This window comes from Acomys russatus, chromosome 5, assembly GCF_903995435.1.
Source record: "Acomys russatus chromosome 5, mAcoRus1.1, whole genome shotgun sequence".
NCBI classification, from domain to species: domain Eukaryota; kingdom Metazoa; phylum Chordata; class Mammalia; order Rodentia; family Muridae; genus Acomys; species Acomys russatus.
In genome coordinates, this window is record NC_067141.1 from 2,058,317 (window position 1) to 2,081,662 (window position 23,346).

Genomic DNA, 23,346 nt, shown 5'->3' on the forward strand with positions numbered 1-23,346 from the left:
TTGCTTTGAGATTCTTTCCATTTAATTTGATGTTGGATATCAGCTTGCTGTATATAGCCTTTATTGTATTTAGGTATGGGCCTTGTATCCCTGATCTTTCTAAGACTTTTATCATAAAGGAGATTTTGTCATTGGATTTTGGCAAAGGCTTTTTCTGTATCTAATGAGATAATCATGTAATTTTTTTCTTTCAGTTTGTTTATATGGTGGCTTATGTTGGTGGATTTTCATATGTTGAACCATCCCTGCATCCCTGGAATGAAGCTTATTTGATCATGGTAGATGTTGTCTTTGATATGTTTTTGGATTCAGTTTGTGAGTATTTTATTGAGTATTTTGTTCATGAGCAAAATTGTCTGAAATCCTCTTTCTTCGTTGTCTCTTTGTGTGTTTTAGACAAACTCATACAATGAGTTTGGCAATGTTCCTTCTGTTTCTGTTATGTGGAATAGTTTTAGGAGTATCAGTATTAGCTCTTCTTTGAAAGTCTGGTAGAGTTCTGTGCTGAATCCATCTGGCCCTGGGCTTTTTTGATTGGGAGAATTTTGATGACTGATGCAATTTCCTTAGGCGATACAGGACTGTTTAAACCATTTGTGTGACCTTGATTTAATTTTTGTAGGTTTAATCTATCAAGAAAACTGTTCATTTCTCTTAAAATTTCCAATGTTGTGGAATCAGGCCTTTGAAGTAAGACCTAATGCTTCTTTGGATTTTCTCAGTGTCTATTGTTATTTCCCCCTTTTCATTTCTGATTTTGTTAATTTTGGTACTGTGTCTCTGCCTTTTAGTTTGGCTAGGGGTTTGCCTATCTTCTTGGTTTTCTCAAAGAACCAATTCTTGGTTTCATTGATTCTTTGTATTATACTCTTTGTTTCTAATTTATTTATTTATTTATTTATTTATTTATTTATTTATTTATTTATTTATTTTAGACCTTAGTTTGATTATTTTCTACCATCTACTCACTCCTCTTGAGTGTATTTGCTTCTTTTTTCTGAAGTTTTCAGGTGTATGGGATCTCTCCAATTTCTTTGTGAAGGCTCTTTGTGCTATGAAATTTCTTAGCACTGTTTTCATGGTACCCCATAAGTTTGGGTATGTTGTGCTTTCATTTTCATTGAATTTTAGAAAGTCTTTAATTTCTTTCTTTATTTCTTCCCTGACTCAGTGGTCATTGAGCAGGGAGTGTTTCAGTTTCCAATGAGTGTATAGTCTTCTTGTTATTTCTGTTGAGGTCCAGCTTTAATCCATGGTGATTTGATAAAAAGCAATGCGTTAATTCAACTTTCTTGTCTCAATTAAGGTTTGCTTTGTGACCAACTATATGGTCAGTTTTGGAAAAGTTTCTGTGTGGTGCTGGGGAAAAAAAGTATATTCTTTTGTGTTTTGGTGAAAAGTTCTGTAGACATCTATTAGATCCATTTGAGAATGAAGTTCTTCCTCATTTCTTTTGATTAATTTCGGTTGAAAGTCTACTTTAGTAGATATTAGGATGGCTACTCCATCTTGCTTCTTGAGGCTATTTGCTTGGAAAACCTTTTTCCAGCCTTTTACTCTGAGATAACGCCTATCTTTGTTGCTGGGGTGGGTTTCTTGTATGCAGAAGAATATTGAATCCTGTTTACTCATCTATTCTTTTAGCCTGTGTATTCTTGTTGGAGAGTTGAGTTCATTGATGTTGATAATTTTTTAGTGACCAATGATTGCTAGTTATTATGGTGGTGTGATGATGGTGTGTTTATATGCTTGTCTTCTTTTGGTTTTCCTGTTGTGAAGTTATCTGTACCTTGGTTTTCTTGAGTGTAGTTGACCTCTTTGGGTTGGAGTTCCCTTCATTATTGCCACCCCTTCTAAAGCCACTCAAGTCTTAACCATCTACTTATATTAATTTCTTTGTATTTAAGGAGTTCTTTGAGGGAAATTCTCTATTTGTCACCCCAACTAGATATACCTATATGCCTGCCAGTGTCTTGGTTCCTAATTTCTGTGCCCAGTGTCTTTGAGTCTAGAGATCCTGCTCACTACTGCAAAGAACGAGCTCCTCTCCCCTTATTTGAAGCCTCCATAGTACCTTTAAAAACACACAGCAGATTGCTGCCATCCTTGGTCATCCTCACTTCAAAGCAGAGGAGCCTCTACCCCTCCTGTCCAATCACATCCCTGTATCACCAGCCACCCTCTCCCCCATCCCCCATGCCTCTGTTTGGTTCCCCCTATTCTGCTCTTTGCCTCTACAAGACGGGCTAGTTTTCAGCTTGACATGTAAATGAGAGCATATGGCATTTGTTAGAAGAATAATTTTGACAGTGGAAGCTAAAAGCATTACTTATTGGCCTCAGTACAGTTTAACCCTAATTACTGTCCTTTTATGCAAAATTTCTGTAGTCTCAAACTTTGTCACCCTGCCACTTGGGCAGCTGTTGTTCTTTCCAGGGTATGCTTTGGAGGGTGGGATGTGATGATTTTAGCTGTTGAACATCCTACAATGCTTTTCTTTTGCTCTCATAAGCAAACTGACAAAATAATAAATATTAGGAGTAATTTTCCCTATAAACTTTTGCAGGCTGTAATCTGTGTGTTGTTTTGTTGTTTTCAGAATTTGATGCAGCTAAGATGTTCATATCCAGCTTGTCTTTGTAGAAACTTTTACATATGCCTGTAATGCTTGCAAAAACACTTGGCTTTTACTTGTCATTTAAGATGTTTGAACCAATGTGTTTCTATAGGATAGATGATGGTTGGGTGGATAGGTGGGTATGTGGGTGCGTAAATTTGTGTTTGTGTGGCTTATTTCATTAGGAGTAAGTTAGCAGCCTTTCTGTCTCCCCATGTAGCCATTTTATCTCCCTGGAAATGTCTGCTTATGAAATATGTCCTGACACTTCTGGCCAATTTGTTTGAGGTCTCTCTTTTCTTTCTTTCTTTTCTTTTCTTTTTTCTTTCTTTCTTTCTTTTTTTTTTTTTTTTTTTTTTTTTTTTTTTTTTTTTTTTTTTGCCTCTTTTTTAATTCTACCCACATATTATGCATTGTTGCAACTACTTTGTACTTTGTCTCCTGCAGCAAAGCCTCTCAGGTCAGTTCTTTTGTAGACTGTTGTAGACTGTGACACTAGAATTAAAATATCAGGTTCAAGTTTGTTCTTATTTTAATTTTTGTATCACTAACACTGCTCTTGATGGCTATGGATTTGGGTGCTTGGGAACTTTTAGATTTTCTACAGTGATGTCTTACCTCATTGCCCCCAACCCCGTGTGTGTGTGTGTGTGTGTGTGTGTGTGTGTGTGTGTGTGTGTGTGTGTGTCCAGGAGCGTTCCTTGTCCGTGACATGACATGTGTGTGGAGGTCAGGACAACATCAGATGTCAGTCCTCACCTCCCAATGCTTGTTGCTCATCACTAGATATGCCAAGTTAGCTGGTCCAGGGCGTCCTGGATGCGGTTGGTCCAAAAGAGGCATACTAAGTAAAGTTAACCATTCCAAGAGTATTTAATAACCATTTCTGCTAGGTTGGGAAGAGGGCTCCTCTCTTGGAAAGGACAAAAAAAAATCCTTTTGAATTGGCTTGCCTTTGAAACATAATCACTGCAATGGTTCATGTCTTAGGTGGACGTGGAAATGTAGGAGGACACAGGAGAGCTGGGATTACTGACATACACCACCAAGACTGGCTTTCACATGGGGTCTCGGATGCTTACACAGCAAGCACTTTGCCCATTGGACCATCTCCATAGCCTACCCTGCACTTTCTTATCCTCTCATCTTTCTCATCTGGATGTCTGCATCTAAGCATGTGTTTCTCTGAGTACTTCATTACATGTTTCCTCTTTTTCCTTTTTCACAAGTTGTGATGAAATATTTTCTTTTGCACTTTAGGACCTCCACCAAACCTGTAGCTTCACAAGGGCAAGTCCTATGTCTGTTTTATTTACAGCTATTTACCTCAGAGCTGCTGGCAGACAGTGGGTGTTCAGTAAATGACTATTGCATGAATATTACGATGTATCTTCCTTACAATGTTCTGGCAATTTCCTAGAATATGCTAAAATAGACACCTAACTGCAAAACAAAGCAAAACAAAAACCCAGTCCACCTCATGCCTGAATCAATTGTGTGCTGACATATGAACACCCTTTGGGAAATCCCTTGTAAAGATCTTCAGCAGACCTCTTTCCTCCAGGAGCCCATGTCATCTTTGATTTAGGTCTTGATTCCTTCCCATCCTATTCTTTTGACAAGCTAGATGTTGGGTGGCTGTAACTCATGCCCGTTTGCTTGCCTATGATGAGATTGGTTCTGGGACAAGGATTAAAGATACACAGAGACGAGGCTGACACTAGGTTTAGTGGGAAGGGGACTCACTGAGGAGAAAGGCAGTATATAAACAGATATGCAAAGTCCTTGCATGCCCATGCTTACAGCTATGAGAGAAAGCAACTGTGGGACTAGAAAGCCACATTGAAACATGGTGACGTTTGATATGAAGATGAGAAAGGGTAAGCCAGGGAAAGAGATAGGGTTACCTGTCCCAGACAGAAATAATACTGAAGTCTTAGGGATATGTTGGACAAGACTGGAGGATTTGAGAGAAGAGGTATCTGAGCCTGCTTAGTGCATTTGCTGAGTGCCTTCTAGAACAACAACAAAAAGCAAGGGGAGTTGTTCTACACCAAAGCTATCTGGGAATCCATACTTGTTCAGTGTAGGCAAGCCTTGAGCTCAGCAGAAAGCTCTGGAGACCCAACAGCCAACATGTGCAGCATCAGAGCCTGGACTGTGTGGGGGAGTGACGGCTCAGTGGGCGCAGCAGCAATAACTACTCTCCTTGCTTCCTACATGACCAGAAAGCCAGCCTCTGATGGCCTTTGTAACCATGAAGTTAATTCATGAGTTGATGTACCTACAACTTTTGAGAAACACGAGAGAGAGAGAGAAAGACTCTTGCTTTATTAGCAGTCAACTTCTCCCAAAGCAGGCACTGGCACCTGAGACACTTCCTTCCCTGTGTCTACTCCATCAGCTGTAGCAGCACCACTCCCCACTAGGGGGCACTGTTGGGCTGCAGACAGTTGGACCTGCTTGCAGACCTCATCCTTGTAAATCCATTTATATCTCTGGCGACACTGTGTGAGACTGTAAAGCTTGGGGAGGGGGAGGGCAAAAAAAAAAAAAAAAATCCTAAACTTAATGGTTCGTCTAGTCATTGGTTGGAGAGCTTGCGAGTGCTTGGGTAGCATTCAGAGTTCTTGGGTACTGATTGGTCCTTATGCAGTGGATCTGAGCACACACAGTAGGAGGTTGTATGGGCATCTCAGGTAGGAGACACAATGTGGTGAAGTTAAGGATGCTCAGGCTAAATAGAGTGGTAGCCAAAGCTGCTCCATTTTTACCTGACCCCAGTGTTTTCCACTCCCTCTGGAGTATGATCCAAGCTCTTCTGCAATGGGTAGGCTTTAGTGATTTGAAAAGCATGGGAAAGGGCTAAAGTCACATTTGTGTGGAGGGGGAGAGTCAGTTGGCCAGACGAGCATGGCAGACTAGCCGTGTGTGTGCTAATGTCCTTCGTGTTGGCAGCCAGGAGTCTCTGGTGGAAGGCACCTGGTGACTAAGGTGCTTTTGGACAGACCTCCTTTTTAGATGGGGAGAGGATGAGGGCAGTCAGCTTCAGGCCCCAGTTGCCACTTGCAAGGTACATGATGCTGGTCTCCTTCGGTCTTTACAGATGACCTGCCTTTCCATGGGAAGAGGACAGGAGGAGGGGCCAATGGCAAAGAACAGCAAGTCAGCTTCCCAGGAAGTCAGAGATATATGCAGACTCTTGGCCCCTTCCTGACATCTACTGAGTTTGAACACTGTTGAATCACAGTGGCCTGGATTTTACTGGCTTAACCCAGGAAGAAGAGCAGAGGCTGGGGTGGGGGGATGAGGGATGGGAGGATGGGGGTGGCAGGGGGAGGGGCGGAGGGAAGGCTGCAGGGGTGGGGTTGGGGGGTGAGAAGATAAACCCAGAGGAGACAGACAGATATGCAGTTACTTCCCCCTGGTGTCCCCAAGCTCAGTCACAGATGGAGCCTGAGAAATTGAGGTTCACTTGCCAGGAAATTTCTCAGGGCTGCTCAAGCAGTTGCAAAAACACTCAACACCCACGGTCCCTCAGCCTCCCATCCACACCAACATCCAGAGAAAAGATGCCTGCCGTGTCCTTGCCACCCACCCACACTTCAGCCACTCCAAACAACCTTCCGTCCCTCAGACTGCAGTGCAGTGCAGCCATCTTCCTAAAAAAAAAAAAATAATAACATCAATGGAGACTTTTATAAATAGTTTTTAATAAACGACAGTTTCTTAATGACCAAGAACATGTGCTCAGGGTCAAGAAAAGAAGCAAGTCCATACGCACATGAAGCTCAATGTGAAAATAAATTCCTGTTGTACAGCGCCTTCCACTGCAGAGCTCCCAAGGTCATTCCCAGAATGTAAGCAGTGCTAACACCATCCTGTGCTTCCTTCCAGCAGAGGTGCAAGCATAGACCCTCCAGCATATGTGTATAGATTCTGAACGCAAATAGGGTCACGTTAACCTGACTGCAACTTACCTCTCTCACTTAATAATACACCCTGGGCTCACTTCCCATGTCTATCTTTAAATAGATCCGTCTTGCTTTTAAGGGCCGCTTTATAACCCATGGCACAGCCTTGTTAGAATTTACTTAAACCACATCCTACTAATGGCCACGTGGCTTGGTCCTAGTCTTTGCCACAAGATGTGTGATAGTTAGGTTCTTGATTGCAGCTATAATAATACTATAACAGCAAACAAACACACAAATGCTTGTTCCTGGCTCACAGGGGAGGCAAGGGGGGTGTTTCCCAGTTGCAGGAGACCACCCCCATCCTTTCTTGTACTTACTGAAGAGCCACAGAATCTTCTGCACCAGTAAAGACAGGGAACAGGGTGGGACCATTGTATTATCACCTGGGCCTTGAAACAATGTATCTTCTCTCCACCCACTCTTCCTGTCAAGACCAAGTCACTGTCTTCAATTGGGTGTGGTAAGGAGAAAGCAAGACCTTGTGGAGCTGTGGAAACAGTACAAATAGGGTCACAGAAAGGAGGAGGTCCCCAAGAAGTGAGGAGAGGGGATCTCTGTTGGATGCCTCTCCATCTCTACAATTACTTCAGAGAGCATCCCCATCCCCCACACAAGTCTCTACACGTTTGTGCAGATACATTCCCAGAAGTGCGATGGCCGTGCCCAGAGGATGTGCATTTCAGACATGATAGGTAACGCCTAACTGCCCTCCCAAGGGCGCATGGATCTGTGCTCCTGCCATGTCAAGAAGGCTTTCATTCTTCACACACTCTTGTTAAAATGTATCACCATTTATATATCCTAAGGCTGGGGAGATGGCTCAGCAGGTGTTGAGCAAGTGCAAGGCCCTGACTTTAGACCCTCAGAGCCCACACAAAGCCAGAAGCAGGCACGGCAGAGTGCATCTGTAACCCTGGTACTCCTACTGGGAAAGAAGGAAAGTGAAGACAAAAGACTCCCCAGAAGCAAGACAGCTAGTCTGCCATACAGCTGTGAACAAGAGATCTCATCTCAGGCAAGACGGAAGTGAGGACTGAGGTTGTCCTCTGACTGCCACAAATATATCCTGACATGCATGTATGCATGTGTTCGCTCTCTCTCTCTCTTTCCCCTTTCTCTCTCTCTCCCCTTCTACACACACACACACACACACACACACACACACACACACTCACACACACACTGTATTATAAGTAAATAAATGATCCATGTTATAGGTGAATTAGGATCTCATCAGGATTTTAATTTGCATTCCTTTAAATGAGTGTATCGAGAGATTATTTTCATGTATTTATTTTCCATCTGTGGCCTTTTCTATTAGTTCTTTTCTCATGACCTGTGCCCCTTTGTTCTACTAGATGTTTCTCTAATACTTCTTTTTTTGTGAGAAGTCAGAAAAAAATAATAAAATATGTTAATGAAAAAAGATGAAGCCGGCCCTCCGTGTTCCGAGGTGACATGCTATGTTCCTTTCACTCATGATGCTTTCCCATTGCAGAGACATATTTTACTAGTGTGCTTTCATTTTCCCATGGTTTTGTCTCATGCCTAGAAAGGCTGTCCTGGTGCCAAGATGAATTTTTCATGTTCTCACGTTTTCCTCCAGTGCTGCAGCCACACTTGAAGCCAGACAGTGTTGCGTTGGTGATTTCCCTCAGTTCTTGCTGCCCTACTTTCCACAGCCCCAAACAGGAACTGTGAGAGCCTGTAGGTAGGCTTATTCTGAAGTTGGAGTGAGATGATTCTGTCCTTGAGCTTAGAACAGATATTGACTAAGACACAGTATGCTGAGTGTCAGCTATCGGCTTGTTCTTGTCTGGCCATGTACGTGGCTGATATCTGCTGTGTACCCACTCTTTATTATGAATAAGTTATGGAAACTTTGTAAAAATAAAATTTAAAAGTCCACTGGATTCTAAAATATATGCATGACTGGTCATTAAAGTGAAAAATGAACATAAAACTAAACAAATCCATAACTGAGCCACATTTGAAAAATGGATAAATCTTTTTAAATTAAAGAGATAAAACCCACGGTTCCCTGTATGGCTGTGTTACGTGGTATCTACCTGCACAACAGATCCCAAGACAAGTCCCACAATGCTCAAGGTATAGATTTACTAGGGACCTTTAGAATCTGAGAGCGAGTACAGAAAGACTAGGCATGGCTGTCTTCTCCCAATAACTAGGAGCAGTCTGCCAAGGGCCGGATCTCCCAGGGTTTTAGCCCAGGGAAAGATGGATCCCTTCCCTCCACACCTCCACCAGCTTTCTTTCTTTTAAAAAATGTAATGGTTCTTTGAGAATTCCGTACAGTATGCTTGTCATAGTCACTCTTCTTCTAACCCTTCTAACCCACTCCCTTCCTTTCCCACCCAGCTTTGTGCCCCTTTTTCCCCTATCGAGGCTACTTTGTTCTGCCCAAATATTCTTGGGTGTGTGATCTCCCACTTAAGAGTAGCTGACTTTCCAGGGCCTGCACTCTTAGAGAAAACTCTCTCTTTCCTGCTGCCAACAATTGCTAATAGCTCCACAGCTGGCATGGGGCTTCACGCCCAGCCCCCGCCCCATGCTGGGACTTGGTCTGGCATGGGCTTGCTTAGGTCCCACGCTTGCTGTACAACCACTGTGAAGTCATGTGTGCAGCCACTCTGCTGTGTCTGGAAAACACTGTTTCCTTGGGGTCGCCCACTGTCTCTGGCTCTTATACTTTTTCTGCCCCTGTTCTGACATGATCCCTGAGCCTTTGTAGGAAGGGGCAAGGTATACATGTTCCTCTTAGGGCTGAGCATCCCATAGTCTCTTATTCACTGTGTCATGGCCACCTGTGAGTCCGTGTGCTGATCATCATAGACATCCTGTCATTAGGGCAAATGAAGAGAGCAGCCTTGTCAGCTTAGAGGTAATCAGATGGCTGGTTGAGTGCCAACAAGAGTGATTTGGGGACTTTGGGGACCTACAGGAAACTAGTTTCAGACATAGGCCCTTCTGCCAGAGAATAAAGTGGCCAGTTTTGGGGGGAAGCTAAGATCTTATGCAGCCCCCTCTCCGATCCCAGTTTGCCTACAAAGCTGTTAACTCAAGGGGAAAAAAGTACGTTTGACATATCTTTGTATCCCTGGAATACCACAGGTGCTAAACAAATGCCTATTTAATCAGTGACTACCTGAATGCATACCAGCCACAGGACCAGGCCAGATTGATACAGAAAAGTCCCTGGCAAGGCTCCTGCCTTTAGGGAATATGACACTAGGGGATGCTCGACTCGGGAAATGTGTTAAAAATGGGTCGTGTCTATATTGGATACCATGCAATCATAAAAAAATAAAAAACAAATGCCTCACTCCTCTAGGCAAAGGAAATGCAGATAAATCAGGAAAGGCTTCATGGTAGAGGCAACAAGCTGCTAGACAGGTCAAGAAATGTTTCCTGTAGAGGACACATATCAGAGTCCACTGAGCATGAAACAGCCCAGGGAAGCATGGACTGGACTTTGAATAGTCCACTCTGGCCGTGGCCAAGCAGTGGCCACAGACGCGCTGTCCAGTTCAATACTGTGTGGTCAATAGCGCACAACTGGTGGAGCTTAAACTGGAATTTAGTATTTTACTCCTGGGTCACTTATTAGTAAGGGTTTACTGCTGTAGACACAGAAGGAAGGGGCCTCTTGACCCAGACTGGACCTACCTCAGCCAAAGGGTAAATGGCCACAGGTGTCAGGAGTTTGGCCCAGCACGGAGATTTAGAGGGTTTGCTTTCAGAATCAGCTCTTTGCAAAGAGGCCTCTTTCCTCCACCTTGACTGCTAATTATCCCTCTGGAGACTGTGGTACTTTTCAAGGAGCCTCGTTGCCCACTTAGGAGCTAATAAATCACAAAGTCCCCCAGGCAGCTGGGCCTTCCAGAATGCAATTTGCAGAACACACAAAAAGAAGCCTTCCAGAGACTCTGTCTGTAACAATCAGAGGCGTGCCCACTCTGTGTTCCCAATAATGCCCAGCTCCAGTAGGCCTCCTGTGTGCGTGAGATGTACCTTGTGTGGACAGTGGAGGCTGCGGGAGCCTTCTGTGTTCCACAAGGTAGCCAACGTGAGTCAGAAACATAATTTCCAGAGAGCCCCAGGATGCTGAAAACCTCTCATGGTTTGGATAGGAATTATCCTGGAGAGGCTAACATGTTGAGGGCCTGGTCTGCAGACTGTCATGCTACAGAGTGGACACAGAGTAAAAGTGGCACTTCTGTCATCAGGGAGTTTGTGAATTCATTGTTGCGTTCACACAGAATGGCTGGGAAGATGGGGGACCTTGTTGGGGGAAACTACCTCACTGGGGTCTTTTTAAAAAAGATTTATTTATCTATCATATATACACAGTGTTCTGCCTGCATATACACCAGAAGAAGCCACCAGATCTCATTATAGATGGTTGTGAGACACCATGTGGTTGCTGGGAACTAAACTCAGGACCTTGGGAAGAACAGCCAGTGCTCTTAACCTCTGAGCCATCTCTCCAGCCCTCCTCACTGGGGTCTTAATTTTGAAGATCATATCTTGTCCCTGCAGCCCCCTCTACATTTATATATTCATTGGGGAGGCATTTATTTAGCACCTATTATATGCTAAGGATATTAATATATGTAAGGTGCCTTACTTCTTCAAGGTGTTAGCAGCTTTGTGGGCCAATGAAGTCTCCCATTTCCCATGTTGGGATTTGCACCTAAACTCAGCTTCCCACAAACACTGGTGGCTTCCTGCTCCAGCAGAGAGGTCTACGCCTGAGTCTAGTTTCCTATAGGTCTTCGAGGTCCCTAGCCGCTCAGCTGTTGATCAGCTCTGCCCTGTGTCCACCTCCCACCATAGTGGCTCTGCTTCAACATAGGCACAGGAAGAGTGGAGCCAGCTGGCCACACACTGGACCCTCTATAACCATGAGCTAAAATAACCCCTTTCTCGTCACCTTAAGGTGGTCTCCTGAACATCTTTTCATGTCTGTAAAAAAAAGGGGGGGGGACATTTAGATTTGTTCCTCTCCAGTAAGCTCTGTGGAAAATGTGACTTTTCCCTTTAGATGACACAGCACAGAATTCTGAGGTGTGGGACAATGTCATAATCCGTGATCCTCCTGCCTCATTCCCCCCACATGAAAGCCCTCCCTGCCTCTTGTTCTCCTCAATGGATATTTTCAGAAACCCACTAAGAGTCACCTCCTTCCCAGTGCTGAGAATACAACAGTGGACAAAGACAGCAATGCCAACTCTGAGTGTTTACAGCCCTATCATGGTGGTAGGGACTCTAAACACACTATTAGAAATGAGCTGGGGACTAGAGCTCATATGACTCAGTTGACAGAATGCTTGCCTAGTGTGCACACCCTGGGTTTGATCCCCAGAATCACAAAAACTCACATGATAGCACAAACTTGTGATCCCTAAACTTGTGAGGTAGAGGCAAGAAAATTAGAAGTTCAAGGTCAGCCTTAACTACAAAGCAAATTTGAGGCCAGCCTGAAATACATGAGACTGTCAAAATACAAAACAAAACTGAAAATACCTATTTATATAGACCCTTACCAAAATCCCACTGAGTAGGAATGTATGAGGAGCACCAGGGGCACATTGTGGACATGACTCATGAACAGCTCTAGTGAAGGCTGTGGGGCACAAGAACACATAATCTATACCAGCAGTTCTCAACCCCCCTCCTTTTGGAGGGGGGGGTCAAAGAACCTTTTCACTGGGGTTGCCTAAGACCATTAGAAAACACAGATATTTTCGTTATGATTCATAACTGTAGCAAAATTACAGTTGTCAAGTAGCAACAAAATAATTTTATAGTTGGGGTCACCACAACATGAGGAACTATATTAAAGTGCTGCAGCATTGGGAAGGTTGAGAACCACTGTTCTATATGATCCTTTCTTGCTCACTAGAAAAATCAGCAGTCACACAGAGGCTCCTAGGCCCCATGCTCAGGGACTCTGGTAAATTAGTCTAGCTTGGGGTGTAGGTGAAGTACTTCTTCAGGAACTCCCAGGGTGGTCACCAGGTACCTGAGCCTTGAGCTAGGGATCAAATGGAGAAAGCAACCCTGGAGCACTGTGGGAAGTGCTCCTTTAAGCCTTCTTTTCTTCCTGTGTGATGGGAGCAGAGCTTGGGTTTCCTGTTCAGTCTATGGCACCTATGGCCACAATAACATCTTTAGAAAAACAAAAATACTGTTTCCATGACACTCTGCCAAGGCCTTCATCTGCCAGAATGCTAAAGGAATGCTAAGCTTTGTAGTAGGGTACATGTGTTTCCTCCTGGCCTCAAATTCCCAGAATAATGATTCATGAGACTCAAAATATATTTACAAATACATAGGCCATATAGCTAGGCTCTTCTCTGATTAGCTTATAATTTAAACTAACCCATTTATACTAATTCCACCAAGTGACTGGTTACCTCTGTTCAGGTACCATGTGTCTGTCCTCATCACATCTTCCCAGGTGAATCTCCCTCACCTGGCTCTATCCCAGAATCCTTTCTGCCTGCCAGATGTCTCCTTCTACTATACCCTTTCCTATAGGTCATATATTTTTCTTTAATTGATAGGCAATGCATCTACACAATACCAGTGCTGATACCTGAGGACTCGCAAGCAACATTGTAGTTTGCAACCATGTCCTATGAAGGCCAATATGTTAGCAACTAAGTCCCCAGCCTGTGGTGCTATTAGAAAGTGTTGGAACCTTTAAGAGGTGAGGCCCAGTTGGGACGCCCTTCGGTCATTAGAAGAGAGTATTAGAGCTGGCTTCTTTTGTGCTTCCTGCCTGTGAAGTAGAAGTCTTCCTCAACCACATGTTCTCTTACACGCTTACCACAGGCCCCAAGCAATAGAGGCCGTTAGCCCCAGCCTGGGTCATACAACACTGTGAGCCAAAATAAACCTGTTTCCATATAAGTGATTATGTAGAGCATCATGTTGTTGTTACAGCAGCAGACTGCTAACTAACACAGGCTACTTCCCAACAGGTCTGTTTCTAATGAATGAATGAATTTTGGATCTACCCACTGAGCAACGATGGTGGGCCATGTTACATGCCAAAGGCAAAAATAGACATGAGGCACGTCCAAACAGCTAATAGTCTTTGGTAATAAGAAGAGACATAAAAGATAATTACCAAAAGATAGGATGATACTGATAAAAATAAAATACCAGGAGACGACAAGGAAGGGATACAGACTGTGAGACTTCAATTTAGACTTATAAAAATGAGGAAGCATTCATTAGAGCAGGCAAGACAAAAGCCAGTATCAAGTCTTGAAATGTTAAAAATCTAGACATGTGAAGAGAGCTCAGCCAGCAAAGTGCTTGCCACACATGAGAGAAGTTTCAGCCTCAGAATCTACACAGAGAGCTGAGCATGGTGGCACATACTTGTCACTTCCACACGGAAGACTGAAAATGGCAGCTCCCTAGGGCTCAATGGCCATCAGTCTAGCTGAATTGGCAAGCTCTAAGCCAATGAGAGACAGAGACCCAGTCTTTAAAAAAAAAAAAAAAGTAGACAGATGTATGAGGAATAACAGCTGAGGTTGCCTTTTGACCTCCACATGCAAGTGTACACACACAGATGCACATGTACCTCCCAAAATAAATTCAGCAAAGGAAAAACACATATGAAAACCACTTGTGTTTGGAAAGCAGGTTTTACATTCAGTGTGGCATGATCATCGGGTTACCAGGGAGTGACGGGGATTGATTCTAGAAAAGGTAGGCAGGGAAGTCATATTCCATGGAATACCAGCTTTACTCTATGGAACCACTGGGGCTTGAGTTGGTTGGATTTGCTTCAGAACATTTCCCCTGGTGGCAGAAGGGACTGAAGCCAGCGGAAGCACATATGTCAGATGGTGAGCCATTGTAGGAGAGCCATCGTAGGAGAGCCATCGTAGGAGAAGAATGGAGGCTTGGGAAGGCTGGGAAGGCAAATGTTCCAAGGAAAAATGACAGACATGCTGTCTTTACAGCAATATGATTTGAGGAGAAAAATGATGACTTCAGTTGTTGAGGTGAAATGTTTGGTCCACGGACAGTCAGACACTGCAGTTTAGGACACAGGAAAGCTGAAGTTACAGATTCCATTACCAATGTATGAAGAACTTCCCAGGTGATGACTATAGGCTGGGAGAGGAAGTAGGTCATTCAGGATGATTGTGTAGAAGGAGATAAACAAAAGATAGTCTGTTGAGAAGATCCAGGATAGATTGCAGAGAGTTGAGAATTTGAGAGAAGCTGAGGAATTCAAAGCATACCTGGATTGGAGGGGTTGTTGACTCCATTTAAATCTCAAATATATGGAGAGGGGCTGAAGAGATAGCTCAGCAGTTAAGAACACTGGCTGTTCTTCCAGAGGACCCAGGTTCAACCAGAACCCACATGAGCATTCCTAACCATCTGCAACTCCAGTTCTAGAGGATCCAATGCCCTCTTTTGGACCCCACGGGCACTGAAAACAACAGTACACAGACATACATGCAGGAAGACAACACATACACAAATATAAATAAATAAGTGAATAAATAAATAAATAGGCAGATAATACATAGGCAGATAGATAGATAGATACATACATACATACATACATACATACATGGCTCTTTTTAAGAATATGTTGAAGACGTCCCTTGTGCATTACTTGGTGGGCACATCCACACATGTGCTGCACCCTACCCCACCCTCATGGGGTTTATCATAAGGAGTCAGGGTAGCTTTCATGGAAAGGAGAAGAGGCCTGATTACAAGTCAGGGCTGCAAGCAGCAGGAGCCACCTGTCACTTAAGAGACAGTTATTTACTTGCACAGTGTGTGCAAGTCACACCTGAGAAATGGTAAGATCCCTGTGTCTGGTTCATAGAACTCTATCCTCAGTCCTTATGACACAATTTCCATCTTAGGACACTAGACAGGCATTCATTTGCTTGACTTCCAGCACATGCGCAGTCTTTAACCCATCATGACTTTGTCCAAAGCAGGAGTGTGGCAGTTCCGCAAAGGAAAATCCAGGCTGTGACTGCCTGTAGGAAAAAAAACCTTGCCAAGCAAGATAAAACAGTGGGTGGAGGGTAAGTCCAAGTAGCAAATGTATAAATAGTCTCGGGTTTTAGTTTTGGTTTGGTTTGGGAGACTGAGACTGAGAGACGAATTATGGGTAAAGCAGTGTTTGCTGGCAACTGTAAACAAGCAAATTTCCCTGTGCGACATAAGGAGGAAAGGGAGCCCTCAAGGCGCAGTCTTGTGTGTGTGTGTGTGTGTGTGTGTGTGTGTGTGTGTGTGTGTGTGTCTGTGTGTGCCAAAGCCAGGGGAGGACCTTGGGCATCCTGCTCTATCAGATACACCTCACCCCTTATTCCCTTGAGATGGAGTCTCTCACTGCACTTGGAGCTAGGGTGGCAGTCAGCAAGCCCCAGCAATCCTCCTGTCTTAGCACTGGTGCTACTCACATGCTCAGCACACCTGGCTACTTCTGTGGTTCCCAGAATCCAAACTGAGCCACCTCTCCAGCCCTTAATGTGGTCCCTTTATTTTAGCACGGCTCCTGTTGGTTTTGCAGCTGACGCGCCTATTAGGAATTAGAATGGTAGAGCCTTTGTTAGTGTCCAGCTGGGGGATGCTGTGCTACTCTGGAGGTCACCAGAATTGACCGGAATTTTCCGAACTAGTAAAAGGGAAGATGCTAATGGATGCTGAGGGCGACCGTTCACAGTTGGCCTGCTAAAGCTCGGGAAGTGCTGCTTCCACAGCTCCCCTCTCAAACAGTCCTTATTGTAGCAAAGGATTTTTACAAAGAAGTAGATTTGATGGCCAGCCAAGCACCAAGCCTCTGTGGCAGGGAAGACCTTTGCAGCAATAACACTGAGCTTTGAAAACTGTTAGAGGGTTTCTACATATGCAGTTGTGTTACCCTCATCCTAAACCCCTACTGATCTAGTTGTAACGTACACCAAGTTTATGCCTAGGAAACTCTACCCAAGGAATTCTACTGAAATGCATTTGGGGCTGTTTTCATTCTTTCTCTTTGTCTCTCTTCTTTCGAGACAGTGTGGAGGTCTTACTACGTAACCTAGGACAACCTCAAATTCATGATACTCTTGCCTCTGCTTTCCAAGTTCTAGGATTAAAGACACGCTACCACACCTGGCTTCATATGCCACATTTTAAAAACTGGCCCACTCCATACTAAGAGCAACTATTAAAACTTCCAGCTCGAGCCATGTGGTACAGACCTTGGGTTTTGAAACAAAGATTTCAGTTGCATCAGGTGACTGTGCAATGACTGTGGAGCCTCAGGATGGGTGTTCAGAAAATTCTGAGGAAGTGAGCTGAGCACAGGTGGACCATGAGCCCAGCACATCTGCTCTCACACAGGTGGACCATAAGCCCATCACACCTTGTTCTCACATAGGTGGACCATAAGCCCAGCACACCTTGTTCTCACACAGGTGGACTATGAGTCCATCACACCTTGTGGACCATAAGCCCAGCACACCTTGTTCTCACAGATGGGCCATAAGCCTAGCACACCTTGTTCTCACAGATGGGCCATAAGCCCAGCACACCTTGTTCTCACAGGTGGACCATAAGCCCAGCACACCTTCTTCTCACAGGTGGACCATGAGCCCAGCACACCTGTTCTCACACAGGTAGACCATGAGCCCAGCACACTTTGTCCTCACAGGTGGACCAGGAGCCCAGCACACTTGTTCTCACACAGGTAGACCATGAGTCCAGCACACCTTGTTCTCACAGGTAGGTCATAAGCCCAGCACACCTTGTTCTCACAGGTGGACCATAAGCCCAGCACACCTTGTTCTCACACAGGTGGACTATGAGTTCATCAGACCTTGCTCTCATAGGTGGACCATAAGCTCAGCACACCTGTTCCCACACAGGTGGAACATGAGCCCAGCACACCTTGTTCTTACAGGTGGAACATGAGCCCAGCACACCTTGTTCTTACAGGTGGACCATAAGCCCAGCACACCTTGTTCTCATAGGTGAACCATGAGCCCAGTACACCTGTTCTCACACAGGTAGACCATGAGCCCAGCATACCTTGTCCTCACAGGTGGACCATGAGTCCAGCACACCTTGTTCTAATACAGGTGGACCATAAGCCCAGCACACCTTGTTCTTACAGGTGGACCATAAGCCCAGCACACCTTGTTCTCATAGGTGAACCATGAGCCCAGCACACCTGTTCTCACACAGGTAGACCATGAGGCCAGCATACCCTGTTCTCTGAAACTAGCAAGAGGGCCTGGGGATGGGCTCAGATAAAGGGCAATTTCAAGACTGAATAGGAGGAAACTGAAGGAATTAGAATATGAGAGCTTATACCTCCCTCATGTGTGGGAGACTAGTCTCCGTCACGGGTGGGTAAGAGAAGCAGTGTTGAGAGCCTACAGCGAGCATGTGAAACCCTGAAGAATAATATGGAGTGCTGTAAAAACCGATGTAACACATAGCTGAAGACTCACTGTCTGAAGTCTCGGGCGGGGGGGGGCTCCGATGTAACACATAGCTGAAGACTCACTGTCTGAAGTCTCGGGCGGGGCGGGGGGGGGGGGGCTCCGATGTAACACATAGCTGAAGACTCACTGTCTGAAGTCTCGGGCGGGGGGGGGGGGGGCTCCGATGTAACACATAGCTGAAGACTCACTGTCTGAAGTCTCGGGCGGGGGGGGGGGGGGGGGCTCCGATGTAACACATAGCTGAAGACTCACTGTCTGAAGTCTCGGGCGGGGGGGGGGGGCTCCGATGTAACACATAGTGGGGGGGGGGGGGGGGGGGGCTCCGATGTAACACATAGCTGAAGACTCACTGTCTGAAGTCGGGCGGGGGGGGGGGGGGACTCCGATGTAACACATAGCTGAAGACTCACTGTCTGAAGTCTCGGGCGGGGGGGGGGGCTCCGATGTAACACATAGCTGAAGACTCACTGTCTGAAGTCTCGGGCGGGGGGGCTCTTCTGGGTGGACACGGGTGCAGAATTGGAAAGGATAAATAGTTGGGATGCTGCATCGCTAGATGCTGAGAGACCATGTGACACATGATGCCGACGTTGAAATTACTGTCCACTGGGTCCAGAAAATGGAAAGAGGCGAAATCAAGAGGCTGGTAGATAAATTTGAGGACAGGAATAGTGAGTTTGGAACTGTGGTAAAGGTGAAAAGAGTCAGAGTCGTAATCTGTCATTTCCTGTGGCTTCCCCAGCAAGTGACCAGGAAACAGGTACCATTAAAACAATAGATGATTCTTTCCTCAGTTTTGGAGGTGAGATTGCTAACAGGGCTGGTCTCCTGTGCATGCTAGGAAGGAGCAGCGCTCTGTGCCCATCCCATAGCCTCTGGTGACAGCCGTGTTGTTCATGGCTTTCAGGCTTGCTACTTTACATCTCGGCGGATCTTCTTCCCTGTGTGTCTAAGGTTGCTGCTGTGGATTTGAGTCCCACACACCCGGGTTGTGGGACTTTCTTTACCTGTACATACTCATGGGCTCTTTCCCCACTAAAGCCACGCTCGAAGGCTCTACATGGATGTGTCTTTGGGAGATTCCTCATTAAACCCGTTTCCCGGCCCTAGAATAAGTTTCAGGGCAAAACAGTTTAGAGTCGGGCAAAACAGTTTAGAGTCCTGACAGTGTCGATGGCAAGGCTGTGAGTGAGAGTATCAAGAGGAAAGAAAAGAATTGGTGGCAGGGCAGAAGCTGGAAAGCTGTGAGGCCAGGTGGAGCTGGGGTCAGGTGGAGGTGGGGCCAGGTGGAGGTGGGGCCAGGTGGAGGTGGGGCCAGGTGGAGTGGGGCCAGCTGGAGGTGGGGCCAGCTGGAGGTGGGGCCAGGTGGAGGTGGGGTCAGGTGGAGGTGGGGCCAGGTGGAGGTGGGGCCAGGTGGAGTGGGGCCAGCTGGAGGTGGGGCCAGCTGGAGGTGGGGCCAGCGGGAGGTGGGGCCAGCTGGAGGTGGGGCCAGCTGGAGGTGGGGCCAGCTGGAGGTGCCAGGACGTAGGGAGAATGCTGGGAATGGTAACTCTGTGTCCCAGTAGTGTGTGAGGGCGATGCTTCCGGGATGGTGATGCAGAGCTGGGGACACAGTTTGTCTAACTCCGTTTTCTCCTTGGACTCGCCTAACTAAGTGTGAACTTCTAAAACAAGCTTCAAAACAGACCTAGCCCCAAATATTTTTGAATTGATTAGTTTAGGGTCTTTATTTAAGTAAAAGTGTAGGAGAGAAAGAAACAAGCTAAGCAAGAGAGAACCAGAAAGGAAGAAAGAAAAGATTCCTCCCTTACGCAGTGCCCATGCGCAGCTGGCAATAAGAAGTCCTGGATTAAAGACAAAACAGGACCTTCAGAAAAAAGTAGCAACAAGGAACGGGAAGGAGGGGGTGCTCTGCATCAAGGCTGGAGAGAGGGACATCTGGAAGGGAGATTGCAGAGCTGCTGCCTTCATCCCCTGAAGTCCCAAGCAGAGCCAGAAAATAAAAAGGGGGCAAGGGAAAGAGGGTTGCATTGCCCGGCTCTGGCTGGGGTTGCCACCAGCCTAGAGAGGTCTGTGTTTCGTGCAGCCTACACAAAGGATATAATTCAGATTTTTTTTTTTTTTTTTTTACACAGAAGACATCAGAACTCATTTCTATAACAGTTGCTATTCTTGAAAAAAAAAAAAACAAGTCTTTTGCTTCTCAAGGAAAAAAAAAGATTTTAATATATCTGAAGAAAAAAATTTTTTTAGCCGGGATAATACTCAAAGGCTTACTTTGTATTTTTGAATACATAATAAACACATTAAAAATTTCAAGCAGCGTAAAAGATTATACAATCAAATGTAATTCTCATTTATCCCCGATTGCCTACCTCTCCCCACCCACATACAGTTCTCCCCACAGCACTAACTATGGTTACCAGAGCCCTGTGTCTCCCTCCTGTGGTAAGATGGCCTTTCTTCGTTATAAAGGTTAGGGTCATCCTTGTCCCTACAGCACCAATAAGTCCCCACAGTTCCAAACGCTGTGGGTGTTGAAGTCTCTTATATGCGGTGGTGTGGTGTGTGCGTGCGTACCACAGTCGCCCTCATGTAGTCTTTGAATCATCTCTAGATGGCTGGCTTATAGTCCACAATGCAATAATATTGTGTACGAAGAAACAGCTGTATAGATTTAGTACATACACATTTTCCTAAAATATTTTTAATTTGCGTGTGTGCATTGTGTGTGTGTGCGTGTGTAGCATGTCATGCGTGTGCACATGAAAGGACGGACTCGGGTATTGTTCCTTGTTTTCCACCTTGTTTGAATCAACGTCTCTTTGTTTCTCTGTGCAGGGAGGCCCCATGGATTGGGTTCTCTTTGGTTCTAGAACAAAGTAGGCTAAGTTCATGTCTCTGTCTTCCTGTTCCCAGTGAAGTGGAGAGGTCGGCACTAGGTACATACCAAGCTAGGTGGCTAGGCGCCTCTGCAGATTCCCTATCTCTGCTCACCTTGCACAGGAGTGCTAGTATTTACAGACACATAGATACTCATCTTTACATGGATTCTGGGGACACAAACTCAGACTATCCCACTTGCCTGGCCTCCCCCAATATTTTCAATCCACAGCTGGTCTAATCTCTGGCTGTAGAACCCATAGAGACAGAGGCTTACTGTATGCTGGAGATCATTGCATATTAATACATATAGATTTACTGGACTCTACGGTTTGGTTAAACAATTCATTTTAACCTGTAGTGACAGATATTTAGTTTGTTTCTGTCTTAAAGAACCCCTTGTTAAATATATTTTTAAAAGATTCAACATTAGTTGGAGTGAGTTTCTCACCAAGTAAGAACCTCAAATGGGGTAGGAGAGAGGCCTGCGCGGGTCACCAAGTGGAGAGAGCTAACAGTGCCCAAAACAGCCACACTCTGATGATGTGTTGTTTCCCCCCCCGCCCCCAGGAGCCTGATGCCGAGGACTTTGGAGACCCAGATCACACTAGAGAAGACACCCAGCTATTTTGTCACTCAAGAAGCCCCTCGACGGATCTTCAACATGTCGCGAGACACGAAGCTCATCGTGGTGGTGCGGAACCCGGTGACCCGAGCCATCTCTGACTACACGCAGACCCTTTCCAAGAAGCCAGACATCCCCACCTTTGAGGGCCTGTCCTTCCGCAACCGCAGCCTGGGTCTGGTGGACGTGTCTTGGAACGCCATCCGCATCGGCATGTATGCGCTGCACCTGGAGAGCTGGCTGCGCTACTTCCCCCTGGCTCAGATCCACTTCGTCAGTGGTGAGCGGCTCATCACCGACCCGGCTGGTGAGATGGGGCGCATTCAGGACTTCCTGGGCATCAAGAGGTTCATCACAGATAAGCACTTCTATTTCAACAAGACCAAAGGATTCCCTTGTTTGAAAAAGCCCGAGTCGACCCTCCTGCCTCGATGCCTGGGCAAATCAAAAGGGAGAACTCATGTACAGATCGACCCCGAGGTCATAGACCAGCTCCGGGAATTTTATAGACCTTATAACATTAAATTTTATGAAACCGTTGGGCAGGACTTCCGGTGGGAGTGATTCTCTGAGGTACAAGGGCTCTACTCTTGTCTCTTCCACGACGTTTGCTCCCAGAGTCCATGATCCTCACCTCCAGCCCCTCTTCCCGTCTTGAACCCTATGATAGATCATCTTGAAACCAGGAAGCTAAGCAAAGACCAAGAGACTGGTGGTCCCTGCTCCATCCAGGAAAAGTCTACCTGCTTCAGGCATACCCATCCAGTTCTAGAATCTGCTCTTACCTGCCCATGAGAGGTCTCGGGGAATTGCTGTAAGAAGAGTGGATCTCCCGGTGTCTGGGGAGATGTTCTGAGTGGAGATGGTTCTGTTGCTGTGAAAACAGCAGACCGTCCCATCACTGTGCATCAACCATGGGCATCTTAATTCCAAGTGGCATGTACCTACCCCCTGAGCTTAGTTTCCCCCAGCAGCCCTAACTGGTGGGATGGGGGAATGCCCTCCATCCTCCTCAGGACACAGCTCATCAACAATGTACAGAGCCAAAAACACCTCTCTGGCCACTCCAGGAGATGGACTCTGTGATGACGAAACACACCAGTGACTTCAAAGCCAGTGGTCTCCACTGTGCTTGGAGGATGCTGTCTTTGAAAAGCACTCTGTGACTCTCCCTGCTCCCTGTGGACAAAAAAAAAAAAAAAGCACATAATTCTGCTGTTACGGGTACTTTCTTCACACGAGCTTTCATGTTCAGCATGCACGAAATCATGCTTGTCCATGTGAAATAAATATGGCTCTCTCGTGTCCTTAGCGTTGAGTCTTTCTCTCTAAGCCAGGCCTTCAATTCACCAGTCAACCCCAGTGTAAGAGGCAGTCAATGATGTGAATGACTTGGGAGGACAGCTAAGGGTGGGTGGGAGTGTGAAGACTGAGTTGGGGAGAAGCAGGTGTGGAGATGGGGAGGTGTTCCAGCTGTTAGATGCTGGTACAGACATACTGCACAGATATCTGTAAGGAATGTGTCTTATTTATTTATTTATTTATCTATCTATCTTCAGTGCTAGCTATTAAATCCAGACCATTGTACATGCTAGGCAAGTGTTTTGCATTTATTTTCTTATTGTGTTAGTGCATTGTGTACATGCGTGGGAGGAGAGTGTGCGTGTGTTTGTGTGGATGCACCTGCAGTGTGCACATGCATACGGAGTCCAGAGGTCAGTCTCAGGGGCC

The 23,346-nt window shown here is 45.7% G+C and overlaps 1 protein-coding gene across 1 annotated transcript in view; it reads left to right on the top strand.

The window, feature by feature from the left end:
• Nucleotides 1-22,993, top strand: part of Hs3st2 (heparan sulfate-glucosamine 3-sulfotransferase 2) — a 117,025-nt gene extending 94,032 nt beyond the window's left edge. The window contains exon 2 of the mRNA XM_051145161.1: nucleotides 21,561-22,993. Coding sequence (XP_051001118.1) covers nucleotides 21,561-22,179 — 619 coding nt within the window. The 3' untranslated portion in view covers nucleotides 22,180-22,993. The remainder of the gene's footprint in view (nucleotides 1-21,560) is intronic.
• Nucleotides 22,994-23,346: the final 353 nt, after the last annotated feature.